This window comes from Photinus pyralis, unplaced genomic scaffold (genome assembly GCF_008802855.1).
Source record: "Photinus pyralis isolate 1611_PpyrPB1 unplaced genomic scaffold, Ppyr1.3 Ppyr1.4_LG2, whole genome shotgun sequence".
NCBI lineage: Eukaryota > Metazoa > Arthropoda > Insecta > Coleoptera > Lampyridae > Photinus > Photinus pyralis.
The window spans coordinates 15,632,257-15,657,828 of record NW_022170403.1 but is presented as its reverse complement, the minus strand read 5'-3'; the positions used below and the strand labels follow the sequence as shown (position 1 = coordinate 15,657,828).

Below are 25,572 nucleotides of genomic sequence, written 5' to 3'. Positions count from 1 at the left end.
AAGTATGTGAATACATACAAACAAAAAGTTCACTAAAAAAAATGAAAATTAAGAGTGCAGTTAAAAGTTTACTAAAACAAGAGTATGTTCAACCATACTTTTGGTGAATAAAATGTCACAACATAACATTACATAAAAAACATATTCTAGTTGACAAACAAAAAATGAAATATTCTGATATTTGTGAAATACATAGCTTTGAAAATGAAAATTTTACAAGTGATATATAATTTCCGTCTGAAACAAAATAAAAGAAAAGAAGCACAAGACCTGTCAGACTTGCCTCTAGATAAATTAACGCTAATTAAAAATACACTGCCTGAGTGCAAACAATGTGAATGGAGGCCTGCACAGCAGTTTCACACCTTTTCTTACTTTCATAAACCATACAGCATGTGGTCCTTTAATTTAATTTCTAATTTACCATTTGTTTGTAATTTATTTGAGTACCATGTTTTTAGAATTTGAAAAGAAAATCAAATTAAAAGCTGCTAATCCAGCAAAATGAAAAACAAAAGATCTAATAAGTTTTCATAATCAAATGGTATCAACACACTGTGGTAGAAAAGTTAAACTAACTTATGATTATGTCAACTTACTAAACGCAAATTACCCAAAAAGCAAGTTTGGTATTCTTCAGTCTTCCACCTAAAATATAATTAGGAACTAATCACTTACAAAAACAGCTAATTTCACGCATGACTCATTTCAAGCATTTTCAAATCATAAATTTAACTGTTTTTGTAATTGTGTTTGCATTTTTACCTGGAGTGGTATAAGCAGCTTTGCAATAGTTTTACAGCAACATTTTCTAGTCCCACGTTAAAGCAACACTAGTGATATAGTAGCCGCCACACACATTGTCTGCATTTAAAGTAACCATACATTGGTGTGCCAAATAAACAATTACAAATGGTTGTTATTGTAGTTAGAGACCGCTTACTGTATAGTCGGTCTTCCACCGGCAGACTCCATATTCATGAATGCACTCAAGGCTAATATTTACCACACTCCACTCTAAAATGTTTGTATCGGTACCTTCTACATAAATTGGATAGGTTCAAGTCAGAAAACAGCATTTAGAGTGGCGTACACACACATATAAATATAAATAATACTCCACATAGAACACAAATATTGTTGTATAGAATGAAATATAAGTGAACATTTAAACTGTATTGTAGAAATACAATTTATTGTTTAGTACTTACGGTTTCATATTAAATACAACATCTATTAATAATAAAATATGATGAGTATTAAATATAGAAATGCAAACCTTTATATGTAATGCAGTGTTGTTGACATAAGTGATGGGAAGATTTTTTAAATTTTCCTCAATCAACGATAAAAAATGCTTTTCATTACAATAAACTTAAAACCTTAAAAATGTCAGGAAATAAAACTTTTTAATGTTAAAAGAGGAAAACAGTTTGTCATACAGTAAAGAGACAAGAAAGAAGCCAATATTTAACTAATTTTTACAATGAGTCCATATCTTCTCTTATTCATTACATGTTTTCCGTTAATGCTATATACAAGTCTGAGAATTTTTGTCACACAGCTAAATTACGTCATACTATTTACAATAAAATTATTTAAAATACGTTATATCGTTTCACTTTGTGTTTTCTTCATGTTCATTAATCAGGGATAGGTAAACTGCTATTGTCCAACTACATACTTTTATTGAATTTATGTTATGAACAATGCCGTCAGTTTCCTTTTGTTGATAGCACTAAAACCGCAAGCTGCTATATATTTTCAATGGGGAAAATGTTCAGAGTTTGGCCCAAAATTGTAAATAGTAAGTAGAGCTTGTACTTGTATTTTATTTATGCGTTATAAGAGAAATCAATTTAAGAAAGTATGGTGTCGGCACAGCACAATGATTAGGAAACTTTCGTATGACTACTATACTTGGAATGACGGGTATCGGAATAGAATTACTAATTAAAAACAATAGGGCATTAAATTCCATAACATAAAGTTCATCAAAAATAAGTGATAATGACAGTTAATAATCGGCAATTTTTGAAGACCGTACACAATTAACCACTTGCACATGAAATTGTAGCACTTCCTCTAGAGTTTAAACCGAACCATTCCTAAAAAAATATTTTGGTTTGGGGAAAGAGGGAGATTCAACCATAACATGCCATATTAAAAGTTGTTCCACAGCCTTGAAAAATTTGAGTCGCCATAATAATAACACAGTGTGTCCCCAGATTGAGTTCACTATACGTGTAATCGATCAAAAATTTTGGAATCTCGTTTCGATGTTTTAGTGTCACAGTCTGCTTGGTTTGAAACCACATTATGACATCTTAAAATTCAAAAACAGAATACTTGTTGTTTCTGTAGTTGCTATGCAAAACTACGGATCAAATATTGATTTAATCAAAGAGATCCGATATTTATGAAATATTGCATATGGACATAATTTCATATCCTAAACAACTTTTCTTAATAACACTTTGCTGTATTATTGACCGAAATGGCAACATAAAATTATTTTGCTCCCAATGGTGACTGCCATCTTGGATTTAAAAAGGTAAAAATGTGCCTGAAATTCTTTTCAGACTAAGCAGGCCTAGGTCATAAAAACGAGATACAAAAACGTTTGATTAATTACACGTATAGTGAACTCAATCCGGAGACACACTGTATAATCACTAAAAACATGTCGGAAATACCAGCATGTAAATTAGATTTTGAAAACTTACAAAAAAACTTCAGTCATCAGTATAAAATTAATTTTTCTCTAAAGGCAACAAATTATTTGTCAAAAGAAGAGTGTGTTCATGGAAGCATGTAGAGAAATTTTTGGAAAATTCCAAAAAAACTGATCGTATAATTTTTTTTAGTCGTGTCAAGACAATTTTGTTCTTACATTTATAAAAGAGAAGGTGCACTAAACAGCAAAATTAGTACAACGTTGAGTTTCAATATCTGGTCCACAGTTAAGAATTGCAGTACTAGAGTGGGCATTTTTCAATACCAATCTAATCAGAAAATAAATACATCCAAACATTGAATTAAAGACAATGACACTTATGTCGACAGCATATTATGCTGAATTTATGCAAGCTATTTAATTAAACTGATAACTTGATAAATGTATTCTGCAAATAAGTACCTTCACAACAATTGAATCAACAATGGTATCCACATAATTATTGACAAGTGGAAAAACCGGGCCAAATACTATCAGCTTTATCGTTAGGGGGGAGGTGGGGGTATTCTTTCAATCATTTCAGCTTCAGATTGATTCATTGATTCTTTTAGTGGAGTTCCAAAATTATAAATAAGTTTTTGGTGTATTTTTAGAACGATTTAACAATATAGTCCGAAGTATCGAAAATGTAAGCACACTACTGTATACTGGAAACAATTTCTGGGTTATAAATAACATGCAATTCATGTACAGCTCACAGTAACATTTCTCAAAAATATCTCTTCATAAAGTTCAAGGTTATCTGGAAACAGATTTTGTAAATTATGCATAAGTGCAACTTAAAAACATCAACCAAATTAAACATGTTAGATTTTGATGCTACCTTACCAGATTTACAGAATTTAACGTCTATGTATCCAAATACCATACCATTCTTTGTATGGTTTAGGAAAGTAGGTGAAATACAATATTTTCTGTACGTCACTCAAGTAAGCATCTAATAAACAGATGCTGCATGTGTCCCTAATGCAACAAAAAAAATGTCACCTGATATTCACACTTGCATTAGTAAATTCAGTAAATCTGTAACAAATAACGTCTTAATCTTGATATATAAAATGCTATCATTCAAAACTGAATGGCGTTACCAAATGCCTTACTTTTCCTAACCAGCTGTGAATGTTGCTATATTTTTGAAATGTACACAAAATGTACATAAACCCATTATGAAATGCATGATTAATTTGTGCAAACTACTATTGTTAAAGGAAATGAGTAATTTCATAACAAGTTGTGGAAATAAGTAACATAGACAAGTGCTCAAAATGGCATGGTGTGACACAACTTTATATTCTCTACTGGCAACAGATCTATAGTTTATGCACAATTTGATGCTGAATAATTATTGTTACTGTCTCACAGGATATTACATATTTTGGAACACTATGTAAAACTAAATATTAATTTGAAAACCCCATGTTGAGGAATGCTACATTTCGTGCAAGATCGTCTGGTATTATAGAGTTGTATTTAACTAATAGCACGTTTATATTTTTGGTGTGAAAATTTTGTGTCCAGATTATTTCATTCTATATAAATTACGAACTTTTTTTTATAAATCTATTAACTGTCTCGTATAAATTATTAAAGTTTCAAATAAAGCTAGCTATAAAACTTGATAAAATCTATATCTACAAAGAGTACGAAAATAAATTAAAACACATTTAACTAAATATAAACAAATTTTAATAGTGTAAAACAGTTCTTAAAATAATCTCAGGGGTAGGGATAATAATGTCCATGGCACTTTGCATTCAAGAACTGTTAATAAACCGTGCCACACTCGACGCAATAAATTCTCTAAATTAACGTACAAAATATGTATTCAAACGCATCGACCTAATTTATCAAGGAATTAATGAACAGAATGTTATCTATTATTATATGTACTATCACTGTAGGTGAATGATGAGAGTGAGAGCTAACCTGCTTCGCTGTCACTAGAATCACTAGAACTGGTAGACAAACTCGAACTGCTACTGTCAGAATCTGAACTACTCGAACTAGACGATAATCTTCCACCGGACGGCCCACCAGCACCCGCTGGATCGCCTTTGTTTGCTTCATCTGAAATTAAGTTCGAAACTGTATTTCACATCTTCGATATCTGTTACCAACCTTTCTTGGCAGTCTTCTTTGTGTTTCCGATTTTATCATTTACATCTAACAATCTCTTCTCCAATTCTTGCTTTTTTTCTGCCATCTGTTCATCTTTTGATTTACCTGGCACTTTCTTATCTAGAGGGACAAACATATAATTTGTAACCAGTAACTAAACAAATGCTCAATACTTTTCAATTAAAACCATTTCTTCGTCATCTAATTCAAAAATCATTATACATGTTTTCAAATATCTTTTATGATAAATTGCGAAATTGAAAAATATTGTTCTCATAGAAGATGTAGTGATCACCAATCAACGACGTACTAATGAAACCATCACCAGAATACGAATTAACATAATAGAAATACACGCATTTAAGTGGTAGATCATGCACTTTTCACCGAGCCACTAACATTTAGCAGTTTTTTCCATACGCAATATAACTTAAAAAATAATTAGCTGTGCAAGCAAAAAATTAAGATAAAATTCTTCTCAGATTTATTAAAAAACTTTAAAAACGAAGTTTTACATATTATCTTCTCTAAGTATGTTCAAGCCTGCGCCCTTCACACCTAAGAGTGACCATACAAGAGTATACAAGAATATTACGGATGACCATAACAATTAACTTATGACCGAACTGTTTACTCTTAAGCTCCAATTTGTTATTCTCATAACTTTTTTGCATCCTCATTTAGAGGTGGGCCATCTTGCAATAAGAGTTTTGAAATTGAATCCACAAAATCGGGGCGAACAGACTTAAGTAGCTAAAATCTTAGTTTCCTCTTTCTGTTTTATGGTTGTAAAAAAAGGTGCTAAACGGTCTCTGCTTATCCACCTGTGCATGTGCACAAAATATGGTTCAATAAATTTTAATGTTTGGATATTGGTTTATAGGTTGCTTGAAGTAAAAGGAATATCGTCATGTCTTGCATTTGCATGTAAACTTTGTTGGCAGTCAAATTTTAAGCAGGATGGTTCCAGATAGAATGATACGTTTTCTTTTGATATTCATCGAGATAAATTAAACTAGTTTCAATCCTGTAAATCAATTGTATTTCGGTGTCCAGTACTTCAGTAGGAAAATTTCTACTGGTTTGCAAATTCAACATTTTCTCACTCGATTCGTAATTCAAATTTATTTATTTTTAAGTGGGCGGGATTTCAGCCAATCTACCAACCCAATCCACTATACATGTACAAATATCCATGCCCAGATTTAAACCAAGGACCTTTGCTGCCGTGGTCAAGCTGCAACTCCACTGCGCCACACAGGCTGGCAATTTAATTAAAGCTACTAGATTACTCTGATGGATGGTCCAACCAGGACAACTTTTATCCGATATCTTTGCACTACTAGGATAAAGTTATTGCAGTAGAAGAAAAACCTAACAATTATTAGTACCTGAAAGAGGACAGATAGATTTTTCTTATTATTTGAAATAATGCCTTTGTTAGAAGTTATACAAGAAATACATTTTTCTCCAACCACCTGAATAAGACGCTATTTTGTGACAGTGTTCGGTACCTAAAATTGACGTTTTGCGAATTAATCGCTTTCACCATGGCAACTGTACAAAAAGTGGATACTTTTGGTCCTAGTACCAAAAAGAAATTGACCTTGAAAGTTGGCCAATTAAAAAATTACTATCACGGAGATATGTCACATTGACATCGTTTTACATTGCAGGTTGTAAGATATTTCTATACATACAAATCAAATATTTTTTGCATATTCAATGCAAATAATGATGTTACCTATATGTATGTACATGTATTGAAAATGATTTACGCTCGCTATTTTTATTTAAACCATGTGTAACGTAATTTACATATTCCGTGAACGTAATTTTAATACGTATACAACCCGCCGTCGCGCGTAACGCCATCTACTTCAGACCCATTGCACTATTATCTGTCATTTTGAAATCAAAATTTGAAAAAGTTAATTGCAATTAATTTTAATTAAAAAACTGTATGGTAAGTTTTTTATTTCAATGCAAAATATAACAATATTTATTGTGTATACAATAAAATAACTGAAACTGATAGCGACATGGATTGCACTCCGCCAGAGATTATAGAAACGGCAGAACATGCTACCTCAAGATTTGCTCCCTACAAAGTCGCGAGAGGTGAGAAGTAAGAAGTAAGAACGAATAGGTTATAAGTTAACCTAAAAACTAGAGTGGCATGACACGTGAGGACAAGAAAGCAGAAGTTCTTATACTAGTAGTGAAACTGTGACTGAATCTAAATTCGAATATAATTTGAAGTAAAGGGGGTTGGAGAAAAAATTTTATGTTTTATTCGTACAAAAAATGCGTTTTCGGGACTCGGAAGGTTGCTGGACTCCGCTAACGCGTCGTCCAGCAACTATCTTCCTCGTCCTTAAACTTCTCAGTAATGCGTTTGGATGATTTTCTCACAAATGTGGAGAACCGATAGTGTAAAATATACAAGCGCAGAAACAAGTAATCACTATGAACTTTCTTGATTGATGTGAGAGGGTATAAACTACCACATATAAAAAACTGACGTCAATGCCTTGAAAGAGAGACACAGAAAGTATTCAAATAAAAATAAAGCAACAAAAATTATTGACTTTTATCATCACTTCGAACCTTCCTTCAAAGATAGTTTAAAAAAAAAATTAGGTTATGCATGTACCTTATAATTTCGTGGCGTCAGGGTGATCTGGCAATAGCCCATCCGTGTGCAGCCACGATTATGAAAAAACCACTTAACTTGTTTGTGTATATTATGGAGGATGTGTATTTTGACGGAGATAGAGACTGGAATGACCCATATAAGATCAAATGCTTGAATCAAGTCTAAGGTCACACATGTGTCACTGCAAGTCTATTAGCAAGACTCTATCCAGATAACATGGATATTCTTGTAACATGCTAGAAGGTATGTGAATATTCCAAATATCCAAAGAATGTTCTATGAATATATACGTTCGTCTGGTAGATTCCAAGAATATTCAGCAATGAATATACTGGGAACAGGTATTAAGGTGGCGTTTACATTGAAAAATTGGAAATTTGTTTCCACAATACCTGCCTTCTGGGTACAAATTTTTGGTTGAAATAGCATTCATTCATAGCAGATAATGTTCCGACATTTGCATGAAACAAAACTTATTTAGCTAATTCCTGCACTTTCGCCGTTATTTAGGAAATAAAGCCCGTTTGTAACGATGACTTATTTAGTCAAATTTTTAGTCCTTTTTTTCTTCAATAAAGATAATGCTATCCTAAAAATGTTATAAATGATGAAACTGTATGTAACATTCCATAATATTGTCAATTTTTTAGTACCAGTAAAATGTAAACATTTGTACATACCCTATGTTATATTAAATCTGGAGACTAAATATTTATCTTCTGTAAACTAAGGTCTCTATCTACTGTCAACGTATTATAGTGAGCTTTAAAAATGAATATAAATTTAATTTTACAAATTCCCTATAATCTGTCAAAAGTTACTAAAAATAGGACAGGTTCTAAACATTAAAAAAATAGGACAACTTTCAGTTGCTAAAATAACTACCAAAAAATTGATCAAAGTTGATGTATGAAATATTCAATTTTTTTGTTTCTAAAAAAATTATTTAAAAATTGACTAAATAAGTGATCGTTACAAACGGGCTTAAATTGTTAAAAACTCCCATTCCCAACTCCCTTTCATTTTTATCACACTGATAATTATTTGTTATCAAATTTAACCTCATTCACAAGCTTAAACCCTTAGCAACCATCGGTCGTTAAGGGAAGTTTATTTTTTTAGCTCGAAACAGTTATTGAGGAAATCGCAAGGCAACTTTTGCACTTTTTGTAAACGCCATATTCGTTTTGTCACAATTACATCTCAATTTCAAACCTTAATTACAATAAAAAAATGTCTCTATTAGATAACTAGTTCATTTCACTTATTTCGAATTAAATATTATTTTTATGATATGCTTGAAAAATATCAAAGGCTAAGGTTTATTTCTTTTTTCTGTGTATAGAATTTACACGATAGAAAAAGACAAGGAGTAATAATATAAATGATTTAACCTTGTAGATTTATGTACATTGTAATGTAAAAAATGGCTAGATTTCACAGATGTTGCATTTAAAATGTTTTGTAACATTAGTATAATAAATATTTCCTTGGAGATTTCTCTTTTATATGAAACAATTAATAAGAAATAGATTGACATGTTTCTCTTATAATGTAAAAAGTTATTTATATGCAGATCTCAATTAGTAAAAATGAAAACTTCAGGAAATTTTATTGGCACTGTAAAAATTTCCACTTATTGTGATTATGTTCAATCTGGGATATAGGGACAGTGTTGCGGTGGTCTTATTTTCTATTGGTAGTTGAGAAATCCGCCATATTTTGGCTAAATACCCCGGATTGGTAGAAATTAACCTGGAAACCAAGGTGATAAATTTATCTTGCTTGACACAACTGTGCCAGCATTATTGTAACCATAGCAACATCTACTAATTGGTTAAACCAATCAGCTTAATGATAAATTAGAAAAAACATCCCTGACATGGAGCATTAGGGCACACTTTATACAGTCCCTAGGTACAACTGTTTAAAAAAATGTGCCAAATTCTTGACAGAACAGCTTCCTAGCGCAAGATATTTAAAAAAGTTTTTGACAATCTTATTCTTTATCGTTGAGTGAGAAATGGTAAAATGGCGCAACTTGAGCAATTTACATGGGGCTTATGCAGGCAATGATGTGCTACTTTAAAAGGCATGGAGATGTTTCAGTACCTTGGTGTAAAGAAAAAGTAGCCGATTCCCCAGTTATAGTAAAAAAACTGAAAAATGTCATTTTCGAAAATGCGCCTGGCGTTCATTTATTTTCAAAGATATGAAAAAATAATTTTAATAAACCGTCAGTGATTTTTTCTCAGCTTTCTGGTAATGCTAAAATAAAATTTGTATCACTTGTGAGTTTCGAAATCACATCAACTTTCTTATTTCTTATGTACACCACATTGGATTTTTGTCATTCGATAGAGCATTTTTGAAAATGACATTTTTCAGTTTTTTGGCCATAATTTCGTTATTTGTGCAATTAATTAGAAAAAACTTTGAAAGAGAAACTTAATCATAAAATTCTGCAATACCTTACCCATTTAAGTGACTTTGTATCTCTTACTGTTTACGAGATCCCCATATTAAACCTTGGGAAAAAACTCACCCTGTATATCAGGTGTGAGCATCCCGCGGCCCGTCGATAAGTTTTGTCCAACCCGCTAACATAATTCATAGTTAAAACTTCATACGGCCCGTCAAATTACATTTAAATTTCTAATTAATTAATTATTATGATTATGTTACACGTACAGCATCTAGTGAACGCAATCAGAAGCTTCCAAGACGTTTGAAAGCCTCGCTGAAGATGCAATTCTCGTTTCAGAGATATTGCCAGGTATTTTCCAGAATTTTCGTCGTGATATATACCGGGTGGGGCAATAAATACAACGACACGTATTTTGGGATTAAGCAACATTTTTAAGCCATATATTGCAACAAATCTTAAGGGCATAAATGATAATTTGGATACAAGTTGAATATGGGGATTTATTATCCGCGTCTAGTAAATTTTGTATGCAAAATCGTGTCAATTTTCAGGAGTACTTATTGTTTTTTTTTAAAATGATTTTTACAAAAGCAAAAAATAGAAAGGTTGCCCATGCCTGCTGTATACAGGGTGATTCCTATAGTACCTGCCACCGTTTGGGAGCGTATAGGGGGTGCCTAGGGGAGTATTTTGATATAGGACACTTGGGGTCGGAAATCTAAAATAAGGGCGCCAGAACCAAATTTATCTTCTGGAATTTCACGCCTGTATGTAGGCAACCCACCCGACCGACGTTTCGCGCGGAGCGATGCAGAGCGAGTTAGCGCGAGGAAGCGACATGGGAGGGAAGGAGGGAAAACGACAGTCAAAAGCAATAACGTTTACAAGTTTTCAACGTGGCCACCGTTGTTCTCAATGCACTTCCTACATCTAGCCAACTATTATTATACTATTGCCATAGTGTTTATTCACTTGATACGCGTCGTTGCAGACGGGATTTCGTGGGTTTAAACAAAATTTTGATCAAGTGTCAGCCACACATCGCCGCCTGAGATCGCTCCGTGTGCACCGCCGGCCGGTTGGGTTGCCTACCTACAGGCGCGAAATTCCAGAAGGTAAATTTGGCTCTGGCCCCCTTATTTTAGATTTCCGACCCCAAGTGTCCTATATCAAAATACTCCCCTACGCACCACCTACACGCTCCCAAACGGTGGCAGGTACTATAGGAATCACCCTGTATATGTTAAATTTTGCGCCACAAACTGTTTCATCATTCATTCCATCAAAGCTTCGTTTTGTTCAACAGCTTGGGAAATTGTGCTAAAAAAATTAAAACATCCAAATAATACCTTTTTTAATCCTTGGTTTAGAAAAACTTTATGATTTTGGTATATGCCCCAAATTTTTAATTTTTTTTTTACGTACTTACCTCTGTCGCCCTATATACATAGTTCTAAATAGATTGCATAGCAACAGTCGCAAAATATATGTTTTTACTTTAGTCTACCACAAGAAAATGACAAAATATAAAACTAGAGGAAAATGACGAAAACCAAATTAGTATTTGAAAATAGGAAAAAAATGCTGACTGTGATTTTTTATGTTAAGATTATCATTTGATATATATGCTAGTTATTCTCATCTCAAAAACAGTATCTGCTCTGATTTGACAGTAGTATTTTATTTAAAACAGAAATGGTCAAATTTTAAACGCGATCAGTTTATCTTATACAAGAACCCAAGTAGCACACACTCGTGTTTATTACATATGAAATTGGTTAAAGGTGTTTTTTCACGTTTTTACGCAGACGAACAAAAAGCGTTCAATGCGCTACAAGGATTGTCAGTTTCATAATGGATTTATTTGTGCATGTGTAAGTTTCATGACTAATCTATAGTTTAATAACGTCCAACAATTAAATTTAGTAAGGAGTATTAATGTGTCTAATTTTACGTCAAGTTACTTCAGTTTTCTGTCTAAATGTGGTCCTACTGAAAACGTCAGAAACTTTTTATCCAATCTATTACCAACCAATTTGGGGCATGGTCCATGGAGAGAAATAAGCATTCAAAAATACTTGTTTTGTTATACGGTAAGTCACAGCTTTATGTGTATACTGCATACCAGCTGATGACTTAGTTAGACAACCCATCGTACTGATTTCAATGCAAAATTCGTAACAGCTAATTTTTAGTGCAATCACTGTAATAGTTTTAATTTACAGAAAATTGTTGTCCACCAATCAAAGGTATTAGTTTCCAATTTTATTCCAGTTCAAGAGGAAAATTGGAAAACTATTATTGCTCAAAATAATTTGGGGAACCAATAATTGCTCATCAAGTTTTTGTAATGGAATCCTTTTGAGGGATTGTGTAAGTTGCCAGCTGGTATACACACATCTCATTAAAACTTTTTTGGGTATAATTCAATTTTTTAGCATACCTGGAGCTGTAGCTCCTTCGTACAGTCATGGGGAGAAATCAATCCTCCAAAATAATTTTTTATCATGAATATCTTTGATTGTCTACATATATTTAATTGTTTGAAGCTGTTCAAATGTAGTTTAGTTATCTGTATGTCTAACTAAAAACCACATTAATTTGAAATATACACATACACTAATAATGCGAATATTTACTTCAGTACAGGAAGTGTTCTAGGAAGAACTTAGTACTCAGGGTAATTAAAATGGAGGTTACACTTTTAAATTGTAAAGTGTAATACAGAATATTGTTTAGAACCGTTTTGGTCTTTTGGTATTTTCAAGTAAAAAGAGCGGCGAATACCGTATCGTCGCTCACGCTTTTTTAACGATATTAACATGTTTGGCAAAAGGTTTAATGGCGCTAAAAATACGTTTTGTGCTGCTTGGGAGGTATGTTTCAGAAACTGAAAACTGTATTACAAATGTTTTGGAAGCTACTGCAATATGATAATTGATAATCTTATCCGCAGATGCTATCGTTAATGGTTTGATATTACTAGCAACTAACGGGCGATCAAAAATTAGTTGCTGTCGAGTCGCCTTTGGAAGTTCAAGTTAAATACGATTTTCCATGTAAACAAAAATTTCAAAGGCGACTCGACAGCAACTCATTTTTGATCGCATAGTATAAGCTGCTAATATATTTCAAAATCACAAGGCATATAACCCAATTTTCATAATACAACGTGAACTGACAATCAGTCGCTATTGCAAATAATCCATCCAAACACCCATTATGCCCATGTTTGGGCTGCTTGTGATACCAATACTCCAAAATGTATTCTGCAATAAAGTGTGGTTTTCATACATCAAAATAAATTCATCGAATGGATGTAATGCAATCCAAATTGATCCCACAAATAAGCCGACACTCTTGTATTCTTCCTATATATCAAGTTCAATGAGTTCAGTCTTCTGTTGATGCTGAATAATGAAATATAGTTTTTGCATACAGAAAAAACTGCTAAAAATTTAACATGCAAGTGCATGGTATCTGTAAATAATAAAAGTAAAATATGAAAGCCTATGACGATGGATTGGCGTCACACAAAACAATTCATTTTATTCAAAAGAGAATGTCGAGATCTTTTCAAGAAATTTTGAAAATGTCTGCGGGAATTATGAGTTTTAGATCGAGTAAATTACTTTAACTGTGACGCTAATGTGCCATCGTAAAACCATTACCCAATACACCACAAAAGCAATAACAGTTATCGAAAAAACCCACCAGACACCAGCAATGTCTACCATGCTTAAAAAAGTGTATAGTTCCAATTACATACGTCTACAGCACTCCTGGCCAAAACATGTTTAGTCCAGGGGTGCTAAAGACCGGTGGTCTGGTGCAATGTTGCTATAGACGTTAAGTAACGGAACTTACAATCAAGCTTACGTGGCTTTTTCCGAAGGCATGAAGCGACATAGCTTTCTAACTCTCGTAACGTGGAAGGTTTAAGAGTTTCGAAATCTATTTCTATTTCGTCTGGATTAGAATCTCTTAACGAAGGCTCTCTCGATTGTATTATATGTACAACTCGGCCAAGTTTATCTCCTGTAATATCAATTTTGTATTTATCGCATGCAAAGCGTGAAAAGTACCTGGCAGTTTATTGATATCCAGAGATAACTGCCGTTTTTCATCGTACGACATCGGCTTGGCATTGTCTTCGTCTTCAGAATCAAACGCTAATGGCGGTGCCTGAGATGTGGATTTTTTTCTACCCGTTCCCGTTTTACTATTTGTTTTCTGTCTTTTTTGGGTAGCATTTGGTCCTTGAGATACTTTGGGCCCTCGAACCCCTTAAAGTTAAGAATTAGTATCTGGAAACATTGGCAATGTTGCAGCCATTAAAGTAACAAAAATGGAAAGGACAACATCAACAAACCACAAAATTTTAATATCATATACAGTGTGGTACTCGGTGTGGTACATTCAGTATACAATTAGAATTTTTTTTAATTATTTCCTCAATTTAAATGTAAATAGTGTCAAAAGTTAATTTTAATTAAACCCTCCAGTAGTCGCATCGCGGTCTGCGAGACCGGACAATTGAAAATTTGGGGATTATTCTCTGTGGGGGTGACGCAGGTCACCCAAATGCTCAATAGCTTTTTATTTTAGTGTCCCAAGTATGTACCTTACAAGTTCGGCTTAAAAAAGTTTACGGAATTAAATGTAGCACCTACATGTGCATAGAACACATTAATGCTATTTTTCAGAAATATCGAGAAAATGCTAATGAAAAGGAGTAAGTTCCGTATTTGAACCAGAACCACTTACGTGCAATACAATAAGAGTATATGTACCTTCTTACTCATAGTTTTGTGTTTATAACTTTTTTTTAGTTTTTTCGTTACGTGTAAGAGATTATGTTTATGTATGTATGCAATGGGTTAACTAATTTACAATAAAAACGAGAAAAAACCCATTAATTTTTTGCAATAAGTGAATTCGGTCTCACAGACGGGGGCGACTAAACGTGTAATAATACGCTCATTTAGCATTTTCTTTAAATTATATTTTTTTAAAGATTACATAATTTTAGTACGATTTCCAAACAAGAAAAATGTTCTGACACCATTTATGTTATATCCTCTAAAACATTACCGGCTGCGCGATAGCCTAGATAGCGTGCATGACGTCAGAGGCTCCGAGATGGAGTCGAGCGCAAACGGTAATGTTATATCATTTTCATATACAGGGTGTCAATTTTAAAACTTGCAGTCGGCCATATTTTCCAAACTACAGAACATATTGAAAATCGCGCAAAACCGTTTCGGGGGTTTCGAGGGGGAACCAGAATGACGTTATGAGTGATAGCCCCCCACCCCTCCTTAACCACCCAGCCACCCCTCATCAAAAATCCTAACTGGCAACCCCATACTTGCGACACATCGTTGGAAAGCTACTGAAAAATGCTTTCCAGTGGTACTAATAAAGTCAATATTCATTAAGACGTTAGAGTTAACGGGGGTGGGAGGTTGTCACTCATAACGTCATTCTGGTTCCCCCTCGATACCTCCGAAACAGTTTTGCGCGATTTTCAATATTTTCTGTAGTTTGGAAAATATGACCGACTACAAGTTTTAAAATTTGACACCCCGTAGAATAGTGCACCCTGCGGAGTGCTTCTTGAATATTTTTGATTATCAATTATGAATATGGAAGAATTTAATAATAACAATGGTGATGCTGAAGTCAAAAAAAAGAATCGAGCGTTTTTTAAATATTGTATTGTGCCAAAATGATTAAGTACATCGATAAAACATCCAGAGAAACTTGTAATTGAAAGAGGAGGAGGGTGTTTTAACAAGGGAAGTAACTAAATAAATCTGTAACCTACGCGTACAGATATAATGCCGGGTCCACACGCTTAGCAAACCTCGACAAACCGTCACAAAGTCAAATGTGTGGATAGAGTGTTTGACTTCAAACTTATATATTTCAAAAACTGCGTATCGGAATGGCTGCAAATTTTGTGAGGTCATTTTATATTCGAAATATTTCGTAAATAGTTAAAAAAAATCATATCATGGCGTTTGAGGGAATTACCCTATTATTCGCGCGACTACTGTAGGGTTAATGAATTATAGTGATAACCTTTCAATTTTTGTTTACGATTAGTATGTTAAATAAAACAAGTAAGGTACCTTTGCTCTTGGGTGGTTTAGTTGTGGCATTTGGACCAGTCATTGAATGATGCATATTCAGCGACTTGGAAGGTTGAGGGTGATGAGGATCTGCTGGTGGTAGTTTCGCATCTGCACCTGATACAACACTTGCTATGCTATCATCAACAGTGTCTGTAACTACATTATTGGGCTTTACTGGGGCATTATTATGTGCAGCTGGTTTACCGATATTACTATTTGTAACTAATTTCTTTGACTTTTCGGCTTCTTTAGCCTTTTTCTTCGCCTTTTTCCGTTTAATACTTTCTTCTACAAATTTCCGCATCTTCTCCTGCATGGCAATTAACTAAAAACAAACAACATAAGATGCTGCACCAAAAAAAATCATTTCCAAAAATCGTACTTCTTTCTCTAACATTTTAAGTTGCTTATTCCGCCGCTCCTCTTCCGAATCTTCCGTTTCGCTTGACGAATCTGAACTCGAACCGGACGAACTGGAATCGGATTTGGCTGAAGAGCTTCCGCCTATCCTAGAATTAGGTTCATCTGGAATCTTGGCGAATCTGGCGGAGAAACTGCATAATTAGCATGTTTTTAATTTGCTGTTGCTAACTAATATGTGGTCTGTTAGAATTAATACGTTAGAAATTAACTCACTTCATTTCGAACACATCTTGTAATTTTCTAGCCATTGCCACAACGTCGTGATCCGAAGGGTTATATTTGTAACAATTGGTAAATATCAGTCTGACATCTGCTGCAAATTCTTGAGCAGTGCGGTATTCTCTATTGTCCATTTTTTGTTTAACGGTACCCAAATCCATAGGATTTCTAATAATATCATGGTAATCATGTAAGCCTAATAGTTCTGCGTCAACCGGTTTGTAAAATGGCCACGCATAACTCTGAAAGAAGCAATGGCTGAAGTTAGTTTATTGTCATTCACTGGTAAATACAAATTGCAATGAATAACATCCAATATGTTGCTTACCGAATGTTTTTTAGTAAACAGCTCCTTCAAAATTTCATTGCAGGATTTTAAAGCTTCCGAAAGTTTCTCTTTTGACTTGTGAGAAGGGTGTGTTGGCGGAACTGCGTTCATATTTGTCATAAGAGGTGAAATGCTCGCTTGATTATAAGGTACTAATCCATCTAGATCTGGCCTGACTGGTTTTTTTATTTGGCGCCCAGATTCACGCCTCGTTGAGATCTTTGCCGATTTGGACTCCAATGACGCATTATAATCATACGAAGTTGCTGACGGGGTTGTTGTATCAGCCTTTCTCTTTACGCCTTTTTTGACCTAAAATAGAAACGTAAACACTAAATTTAAATTGAGCAAGTCTAGTTTATTCTACTAAAATTACATGCAAGTAAAACCAAATGCACATGAGTAGTTCCATGGTATACCAATGAGTAATTTCCGAAAGAAATGGAGTTTTTTAAATGAACAGAGCAGCCTTTACTGTTTGATTTAGCAAAAGGACCTACATTGTCAGATGTGACCTACTCCTAAGTAGGGGTGAAACAAAACCGATTTTTTTCGAACATGAACAAATCCAAAATTACTTTTATTTACTTTAATTAACACCAGTCGCTTTATTACCATTATTTGCCAACGTCTTTTTTTTAATTAGTTTTTTTTTTGCATTACATTTAAGCAGGGAACTAGATTTTGCTTCCTGTATTTGTTTGTGTATGATATAATTTTGGCCAAGGCCAACTCTCTAGAGAACCTCGGAAACAAATTCATACTAAGTATAAAATTACAGGCCAAGATGAAATATATTACCTTTGCTGGTTGTGCAGGTGGCATAACATTTCCAGGTAATACATTAGGTGTTAAATTAGGTGGTTCTAACGGATTTGATAAAGGTTGTGCCACATGATAGCCTATACTGGGTTGAACTAGTTGCTGTGGTAAGTTACTGTGAGTTACTGGCGGCGGTGGAGCAATTGTTGTGGGTACACCAGGAACGATAGGTGCAACTTGTGGTACTAGAGGAAGTCCAGTGGATCCTGTTAATAAAACGAATGTACATTAAAAGCAAAATCTAATTGCATCATACCGGTAGATGTGGCGACGGGTGTAGTTGATACAGTGGAAGATACTGCAGGGGGGCGTCCACGACCCGCGCTCACCCCTACAACACCTGGTGTACTTGTTCTACCTTTTTTACCTTTGATTCCTTTTGACTGAGCATCAATTACGTGTTCCTCCTTAGGCATGTCGGCTACTTTTGTAAGAAAGACTTTTTCTAACACCTGCGCCATGACCACCACGTCCTCCCCTGGTTTATTATAAACGTAACAATTCGTAAACATCGTATTAAAATCTTGTATGCATTCTTTTCCGGACCAATAATAACAGTTTTCTAATCGTTTCCTGATCGTAGTTAAATCCATGGGATATCTAATTATTCTATGGTAGTCCTAAAAGAAAACTCTCAAAATAATCGTACCTTCCATTTATACTTATACTTACTGGTAAGTTAAGTCTCATTGCATCGACAGGTTGACGAAATGGCCATGAAAATCGATGTTTCCAAACAGCAGAGTAGACAGTTTTAAATAAGAATTGCAACTGGTTAGTATTTCGCCCCGGTCTACTTGGAGGGGGATGGACCGGAGGTTGAACTACTCCATTCACGGGGTCGACCTGTTGCTCTACCCGTGGTGGAGGTTCCTTGTAAAATAACTAAAAATTAATTTGTATGCTACTACCATAAAACAAAGCACACAAGTAGAATTCCGACATAATATTATTTCATGTCTAGGTCTGCACAGTTTTCCATTGAGTGGTGCGAGTTTGTAACTTTCTTATTTTAAAATGGAACACTCTATATTTTATTACTATAACAGAATGTGCTACAAATGTCTTATACCTTTTGTTAAGCATCATCATGTATACAAAAACTTGTTTTTCAAAAATTTAATATTTTCCAAAATGCTGTTCGCATAATTATGTCTACAAAAACATCTGAATAATTTAAAATGATATACTCTAAATCTTTTGTAGGTGATTAGTATACGCTTACACACTGTCTGTGATCCTGTGAAAAGTGGCCATATTCTACAGGGTATTTCAAAAACTGTACGCAAAACCAGAAACAACCATTTTACTTTAAATGGGTAGTACTTTCTTTTTATAAACAGTGAGTTCGTATACATGCACAAACATTACCCTCCGTCTTAATTCAGTTCTTCGCCGTTCCCCTGGGAATTTCGGGAAGTGCACCTTCAAGCCTTAAAAAAAACCTACTTTCTAAATGTCAAGTGTCTATTTTCCGCAATTTCGACATTTCAATGTGAAATTTGGGAATGCTGAATATTTTTGTGCCTCAAACCATATACAAAAAGAAATAAATGATAAAAAATTATAAAACTTACATTAGTCAGAGCCACCATTGGCACAAAATTAGAACCAAATCATCATCTTTGATTATATTTAACAGCAAAAACAAGGGACTCATTGCTACCAAAAAAAAAATAGTAGTTTCCAGGAACAGCTTGTCGTACAGATGGAAAGTCACTTTCCTTAATTGGTTTAAAAATTCTTTTATTCGTATTTGGCTCTCATATACGATGGCCACTTGTTGCATGCAGGTCCCTTTCTAAACATTTACACGCATGTTGGTTAAAAAATTGATAATTCTTCATTTATGTTTATCTATACTGCCCGCCATAAGTACCTGAACGCCCAATTTTCAATTTTGATGAAATTTTCAGGAAAATTGTATTTATTTCGAAATAAGAAACAAGGAAAACATGATACAAATACAACAAATTCGAACAACAGTAATGTGTAGATCATTCCATCGATTCTTGCGCATTCAGCTACTCAAGTGAGCATACTGAAAATGAGTGAATCGATCCTACCCTGTAATACACTGTTCTAAGATTCTAAAGGACGATGATCATATGAAGATATATGATGATGACTCTAAACTGTTTACAAGTGTTTACAGGTGGTTGTAAAGCATTTTGCCTCCAACCCATCATAATCCATACATGTTAGATCCAGCGAAGGAAAGGCCATAAAAGCATTATTATTATTAGTGTTACTTTAATTTGCATGATGTTCAAATGTTCTTATTTCGAAACAAATACAACTGTTCTGAAAATTTCATCAAAATTGATCAAATTGATTCAACAAAAATGGATTGCTGATATCAGATATGTATATGTTGAGACTGCAGTATATTTTAGTGTTTTTAAAAATGGAGACCTGCGTGAAACTTTTAATACCACAAACAGAATCAATCTAGGCTACGTTTGTTTCTGACGCACAGGGTAAATGCGAAAAGTTTGACTTTTTGGGATGTTATCCTTTTCATATCTTACTACCCATGTAAGACAAAAAGATAAAAACTGTTTGTTTTAGATATTTTTGCGTAGAATCCAATGGCATAGTTAACAAATTTTTTTGGACAACCCTTTCTGAAATTTGGCCCAATATTGGTATTTTTTAAATGCAACACGTATTTTATCTTAATGTCAATTTTTTGCATTCGTTTTCCTGATCACATTGGTGTATCACAACCTATATTTTTTTATATTCATAATTATATATTATCATATTTTTCAAAATTTTGAAATGGCATGTTTCCACCGTCGGCCATTTTTATTGACTGGTATCGGCTGGCATAGATACAATAAACAAAAAAAGCTCGATAAATTCATAACCTATTTAAAAACTGTAAAAAATAAAGTTTTTATTTTTGATTCATGGCTAAAATTAACGTTAATATAAACAGGGTGTTACATTTGTAACATTGCTAGTGCCTAGAAACTACTCTTGAGAACTGCTGCAAATTTGTCAGCAAAAGGATCAGATCAAGATTTCCTTCGGTGTAATAGCAAGAGATTTTGTATAACAACAAATGTTCCTGTAAGCATAGATCGCTTACATGCTAGAATGTCCCATAATACTTATAACTATAAGTTATAAGTAGTTTTGTTACAACAAAAATGTTTTTTTTTCAAGTAAATAAGTCAAATTCGCCAATCACTTTCCTAATACACCAAAATTTATCAATTCATACGTAAGAATATCTTACAGGTATTTTACTTTGCATGCAAAAGTGATTTTTTAACAATACCCACCATTTTCACATTGTGGACTTCGTTTACTTGCCCATACCACGATGTGGGCAAAATTTGAAGATGCAAGGGTCCATTCAAAAATTCATATCTCTTAAACCGTTCAAAAGAAACGAGTGCTTTTTTTATAATCAAATCCTTAAAGGCTAAGGAATTTTGGGAGCGACCACTGAGTCTTGAAAGTTTTCAGGGCTTCTGCGATTTTTTAAAATTAGGAATAAAAAAAAATGTCAAAAGCTCCAGATTTTCAAAATGCAACTACTATTTCTGATGCCAGAAATGAATGTAGATTTGAATTTTAGGGTCACATTCTGTATGCCTATATCGGCCTATATCCGGCAGTTTTTAACTTATTGGCATTTTTTGAATTTTTTTGGCCCTCAAATTCGAATTTCTTTTTTATAAGATTCTGTATGTCTATATCAGGCGGTTTTTGAGTTATTGGAATTTTTTTCAAGTCTAGTTTATCAAAGAAATAGATTCCATTTGGTGGGCGCCGCACCTTACCACAACATTCAGTTTGGTAAAGCAGGTTATAGATGCAAATACCTCCATTTGTAATTGCGCTGAGGACGTGCAGGACAAAATGAAGTACCTATCTACAGCAAAACTCGATTTTTGTAACAATCAAATAAATACTCGAAATGTGCCATTAATAAATGGATAAAAGGATATGTTGTGTTAACTCGATTTGAATACTTGACATTAGTTAGTAATTTGTTATATAATAAAAGATTCAATAGCAGCTTCTTCTTGTAAATAATAAGTAACATAACAGGTTGTTAAAAACTCCCATTACAGCAAGGAACATGAAAGTATATGCCGTCGGACTTTTAACTATGTGTTTTTTCTAAGATGCTACTTAAATTTTAATAACGTAACTTACAATGTTGTTAGCTGTTGGCGTTTCAACTTGTTGCATGTTGATGCTAAAAAGTAAGTTAATTGGATCATTTGCAGAATATTTTCGGGTCCTTACCAGTTTAGTAAAAGTCAAAACTAACCAAATCCTCAGCCTAGTAGTCAGCTGATTCTTCGAGAAAACTGCTGCATCGCATAAATGCTTTGTTCAAGCATTTTAAAATATACCTTCGCCCATCGTTCGATGCATCTGAAATCATGTTACCATTTAAAAACGTCCAATGCTTCCAATCTAGCACACTAATAAATTCACAGATTACAAGTAAAAATTAAGGTACACAACATTTAATAAAATTGTGCACACTGGCCCTTACTCTAATGATTGCACAATAAACAGAATAGTGAAAAACTACAAGATCGGTTTTCGTGAAATGACAGCATAGTACGCTGAAGTTGTTAAAAATTGAAAACTCTTACATTTTGTATTGCAATCGAATCGAGGCTGCTCGTATAGGACCTTAAAATAATACAATAAAATGAATTTGAAGTAGCTTTATTAGAAAGGCAAAGGATTTTATTGGTACAATCATACAAACTCATCGAGTAATACATGTTATTTTGGCAAATTTACATGAAGAATATTGGAGAAATCCTTGGATGGACCGCGCTTTGGAAACTTAGCGTATTTAGACAACGGTCTAAGTGCACACGATTGCTGGAATAGTTTTGACGTTTCGAACGCGGGAAAACTACTTAATAATCTAAATCAGAGAGAAAATACGATATAAATACACCAAAAAAAAGCATTTTTTTTAAGTAAAATAGCATGAATACTACAATAATTTGCACCCGGAGCACTCATACAACATGGCGGGTGAACACTCAATGCTTTGGGGCAAAAGCCGAGCTCATTTTTACTTATTTACAATATAAGTCGGTTTCCCCGTATCAATCCAATATATAATCTAAGTAATAAACATTTCACAACAATCGTGAAATTTTACCTGTATTTTTAGTCCTCTTAATATCCTCAAAATGCTATAAAATACGGAGTATCACTACACACTTTGCACTTACCACAAACCCGCTGCCAAGCTTTGTACATAACCGCTGTGATGGCTGCCGTGTGGTCGCTCGACTGGCACCTTGATATTGGAAATTTGACATTTCGCCTTAATCATCGACGCAAAATTCGAAAAGAACGCGAAAATTGCATATTTTTCAATTCTAATTATAATGAAAATGTTATGGGATACGTTTGGGTTCTTAGAGAAATTCGATCAAAGCCGATTTTCCTGGAATTAGAGGCGAGGTCATACAAATGGCTGCTTTTTGTCAATATAAAGATAACTACTTGAAACATTTCAACAACTAATTTCATTATTTGTTTTACACTTTTGGGAAAATTCGAATAAATAAAAGTTCATTTTTACCGTGCGGGTTTTAAACAGAAATGCAAAATTATATCCTAAAATGGGAATCGGAAAAAAACAGCAAACTATACACTCATTTTGTAATTACGAATAAATACAATTTTGATACTCTTGTCTTTCCTTATTTTTTTTTGCAAAATGAACCGTGAGGAACCAAAATTATAAGTATGGATCATTGGAAAATACGCCATAAACTTGTAAAATAGATTGGGTTGGGTGGTTAGTCTTTGAATTGAAGTGGGAGAATTTGTCCCCTTCCATTTTGTTTATTTTCTAACAACGATAAGGGCCGAACAGTTACGAAATAAATCACATTAATGGCGCCAATTTACAAATTATCATATCATCCTCTGGACTAAACGAGTGGGGCTTGTCTTGTGTCTCTGTTGCAAAATTTTTCCCTTCTCTCGGGTATGAAATACCGATTACATTGTGTTTTAAACTATACAGGTAAGAGGATGCTAGAATACCTATCAGACACATTTCCAGGAAAATGGGCAATCGCACGATTAGAACATTGTGTGTGGGTGCACCCCATCCAGTAGAAACCAACAGTCTGCAACTTTTTTTTGTATGCTGTATATCATTGTAGGTATTTGTAATAACAAAATGCTACTCATAACGGCGTGTACTTTTTTACGGGTCGCATAATAAAGACAATAAAGTTGATGATTGTTTCTCCGAAACGAAACGTTGTATTAAAAATCTCTCAAGGTGTCTTATAGAGTTCAAGAAGTAGTAATGAGAAAGTGTTTTTTTTTGTATCATAACATCAGAAAAAAATAAAAACCAAATCTGTAAATTTCGATTTTTCTGGATTCTGGCTTATGTTTCGAAGTAATCGGTATTTTCTGGTTTTCTTTAAAGCATGATAATAACTCTTTAATTTGACCATCGTCCTATTTTCTATGGTTTGGAGATTCCCATATGATACAATAGCTCTTATCTTATCTGTTTCTTTAATCGTACATCTTATACGTTTTCCTATTTTTGAATAACCAATAGCTATAGAAAACTACTATACGATAAAAAATACAAAGAAAAAACACAAAAAATCACTAAGACAAAATAACAGGCTCTAAAAATGAAACGAAGAAATATATGCTTTCATGAAAATCCCAAATTCTAAAGGGAGAACATTATGAGCATTTGCTACAAATGTTTCATTTTTAGGGCTTGTATGATTTTGTCTTACTGAGTGTGTTACCTATTTTTTTTTATTTTTCATTAAAGCGGAAATTTAATTCGTTATTAAACATTTTTTTATTGCGTACCTATTCAAAAATAAAAATTATACAGAATGATCCGTTAAAAAAATAGTAAGTACCTAGGTGTAATTTTCGAGGGAAGTAGGTATTAAATATTGACTGGATTATTCTATACAGTCAATTAGTCTAAGATATCCTCATCTACATCACGAGAGTTTTTAATGCTGTGATATCCTTAGACACTTTCCCAACAAGCCGTAAGAAGGCGATTGTGATAATGCTACCGAAGCCCGTAAAACCTCTAGCTAGCCGAACCCCAGACCTATATCGACCCATATTTCTCCTACCAGCCTTGGGGAAAATTTTCGAAAGAGTAGGTACTGCTGACGAAGCTGCGCACCCAAAGGCCTGAACAGTATACAGGTTTCGCAGAAACAACAAGAGTACAGACGACCATAGACCAATAAACTCTACGTACGTTGAACAAGCATCGTTGAAATAAACACATCGAAGACCCAGGCTATATAATTTTCACCAATATCGCAAGACGACTGAGTTTACGAAGTTACTATACGGATGGGCGGAGAACGACTGGAATGGGACAGGCACCATCAAGTATCTCGAAATCCAAACCAAGGCGTATGTTTCAAAGATAAACTCCACCGCACTGGAAGCAGTAGACCGCACGATAGCACCCTACTTCGTCTCCAACCATCCAGGCATCACCAACCGCGTCAGCATGGGTGGTACGCAGCTTGATGGATACCATACCTACAAAACCATTAACTGGTGATTGAAAACGGAAAAGCGCAAGCACCCTACCCCCTCCCCCCCTCCATAAGGAGGACAACAAGACAACAACAGACAAGTCACAAGCAGTAGAAGCTTCATAGCTAGGGCTGCTAA

The 25,572-nt window shown here is 34.0% G+C and overlaps 1 protein-coding gene across 10 annotated transcripts in view; it reads right to left on the bottom strand.

Annotated features, from left to right (window-relative positions):
* The window catches only part of LOC116163799 (bromodomain-containing protein 3-like), a 29,017-nt gene extending 5,393 nt beyond the window's left edge, over positions 1–23,624 (bottom strand). Inside the window, exons 1-15 of one of the 10 annotated variants that reach the window (XM_031477918.1) lie at positions 23,459–23,624; positions 23,030–23,320; positions 22,144–22,275; positions 22,051–22,093; positions 18,547–18,759; positions 18,131–18,494; positions 17,854–18,080; positions 17,053–17,364; positions 16,719–16,966; positions 16,465–16,636; positions 16,080–16,407; positions 14,028–14,228; positions 13,810–13,980; positions 4,856–4,975; positions 4,664–4,804 (exon numbers count right to left, since the gene is read on the bottom strand). In XM_031477918.1, the coding sequence (XP_031333778.1) occupies positions 4,664–4,804; positions 4,856–4,975; positions 13,810–13,980; positions 14,028–14,228; positions 16,080–16,407; positions 16,465–16,636; positions 16,719–16,966; positions 17,053–17,364; positions 17,854–18,080; positions 18,131–18,494; positions 18,547–18,759; positions 22,051–22,086 (2,533 nt within the window). In that variant the 5' untranslated portion in view covers positions 22,087–22,093; positions 22,144–22,275; positions 23,030–23,320; positions 23,459–23,624. The other 9 variants (XM_031477924.1, XM_031477925.1, XM_031477926.1 and 6 more) reach the window with 9 other exon arrangements.
* Positions 23,625–25,572: the final 1,948 nt, after the last annotated feature.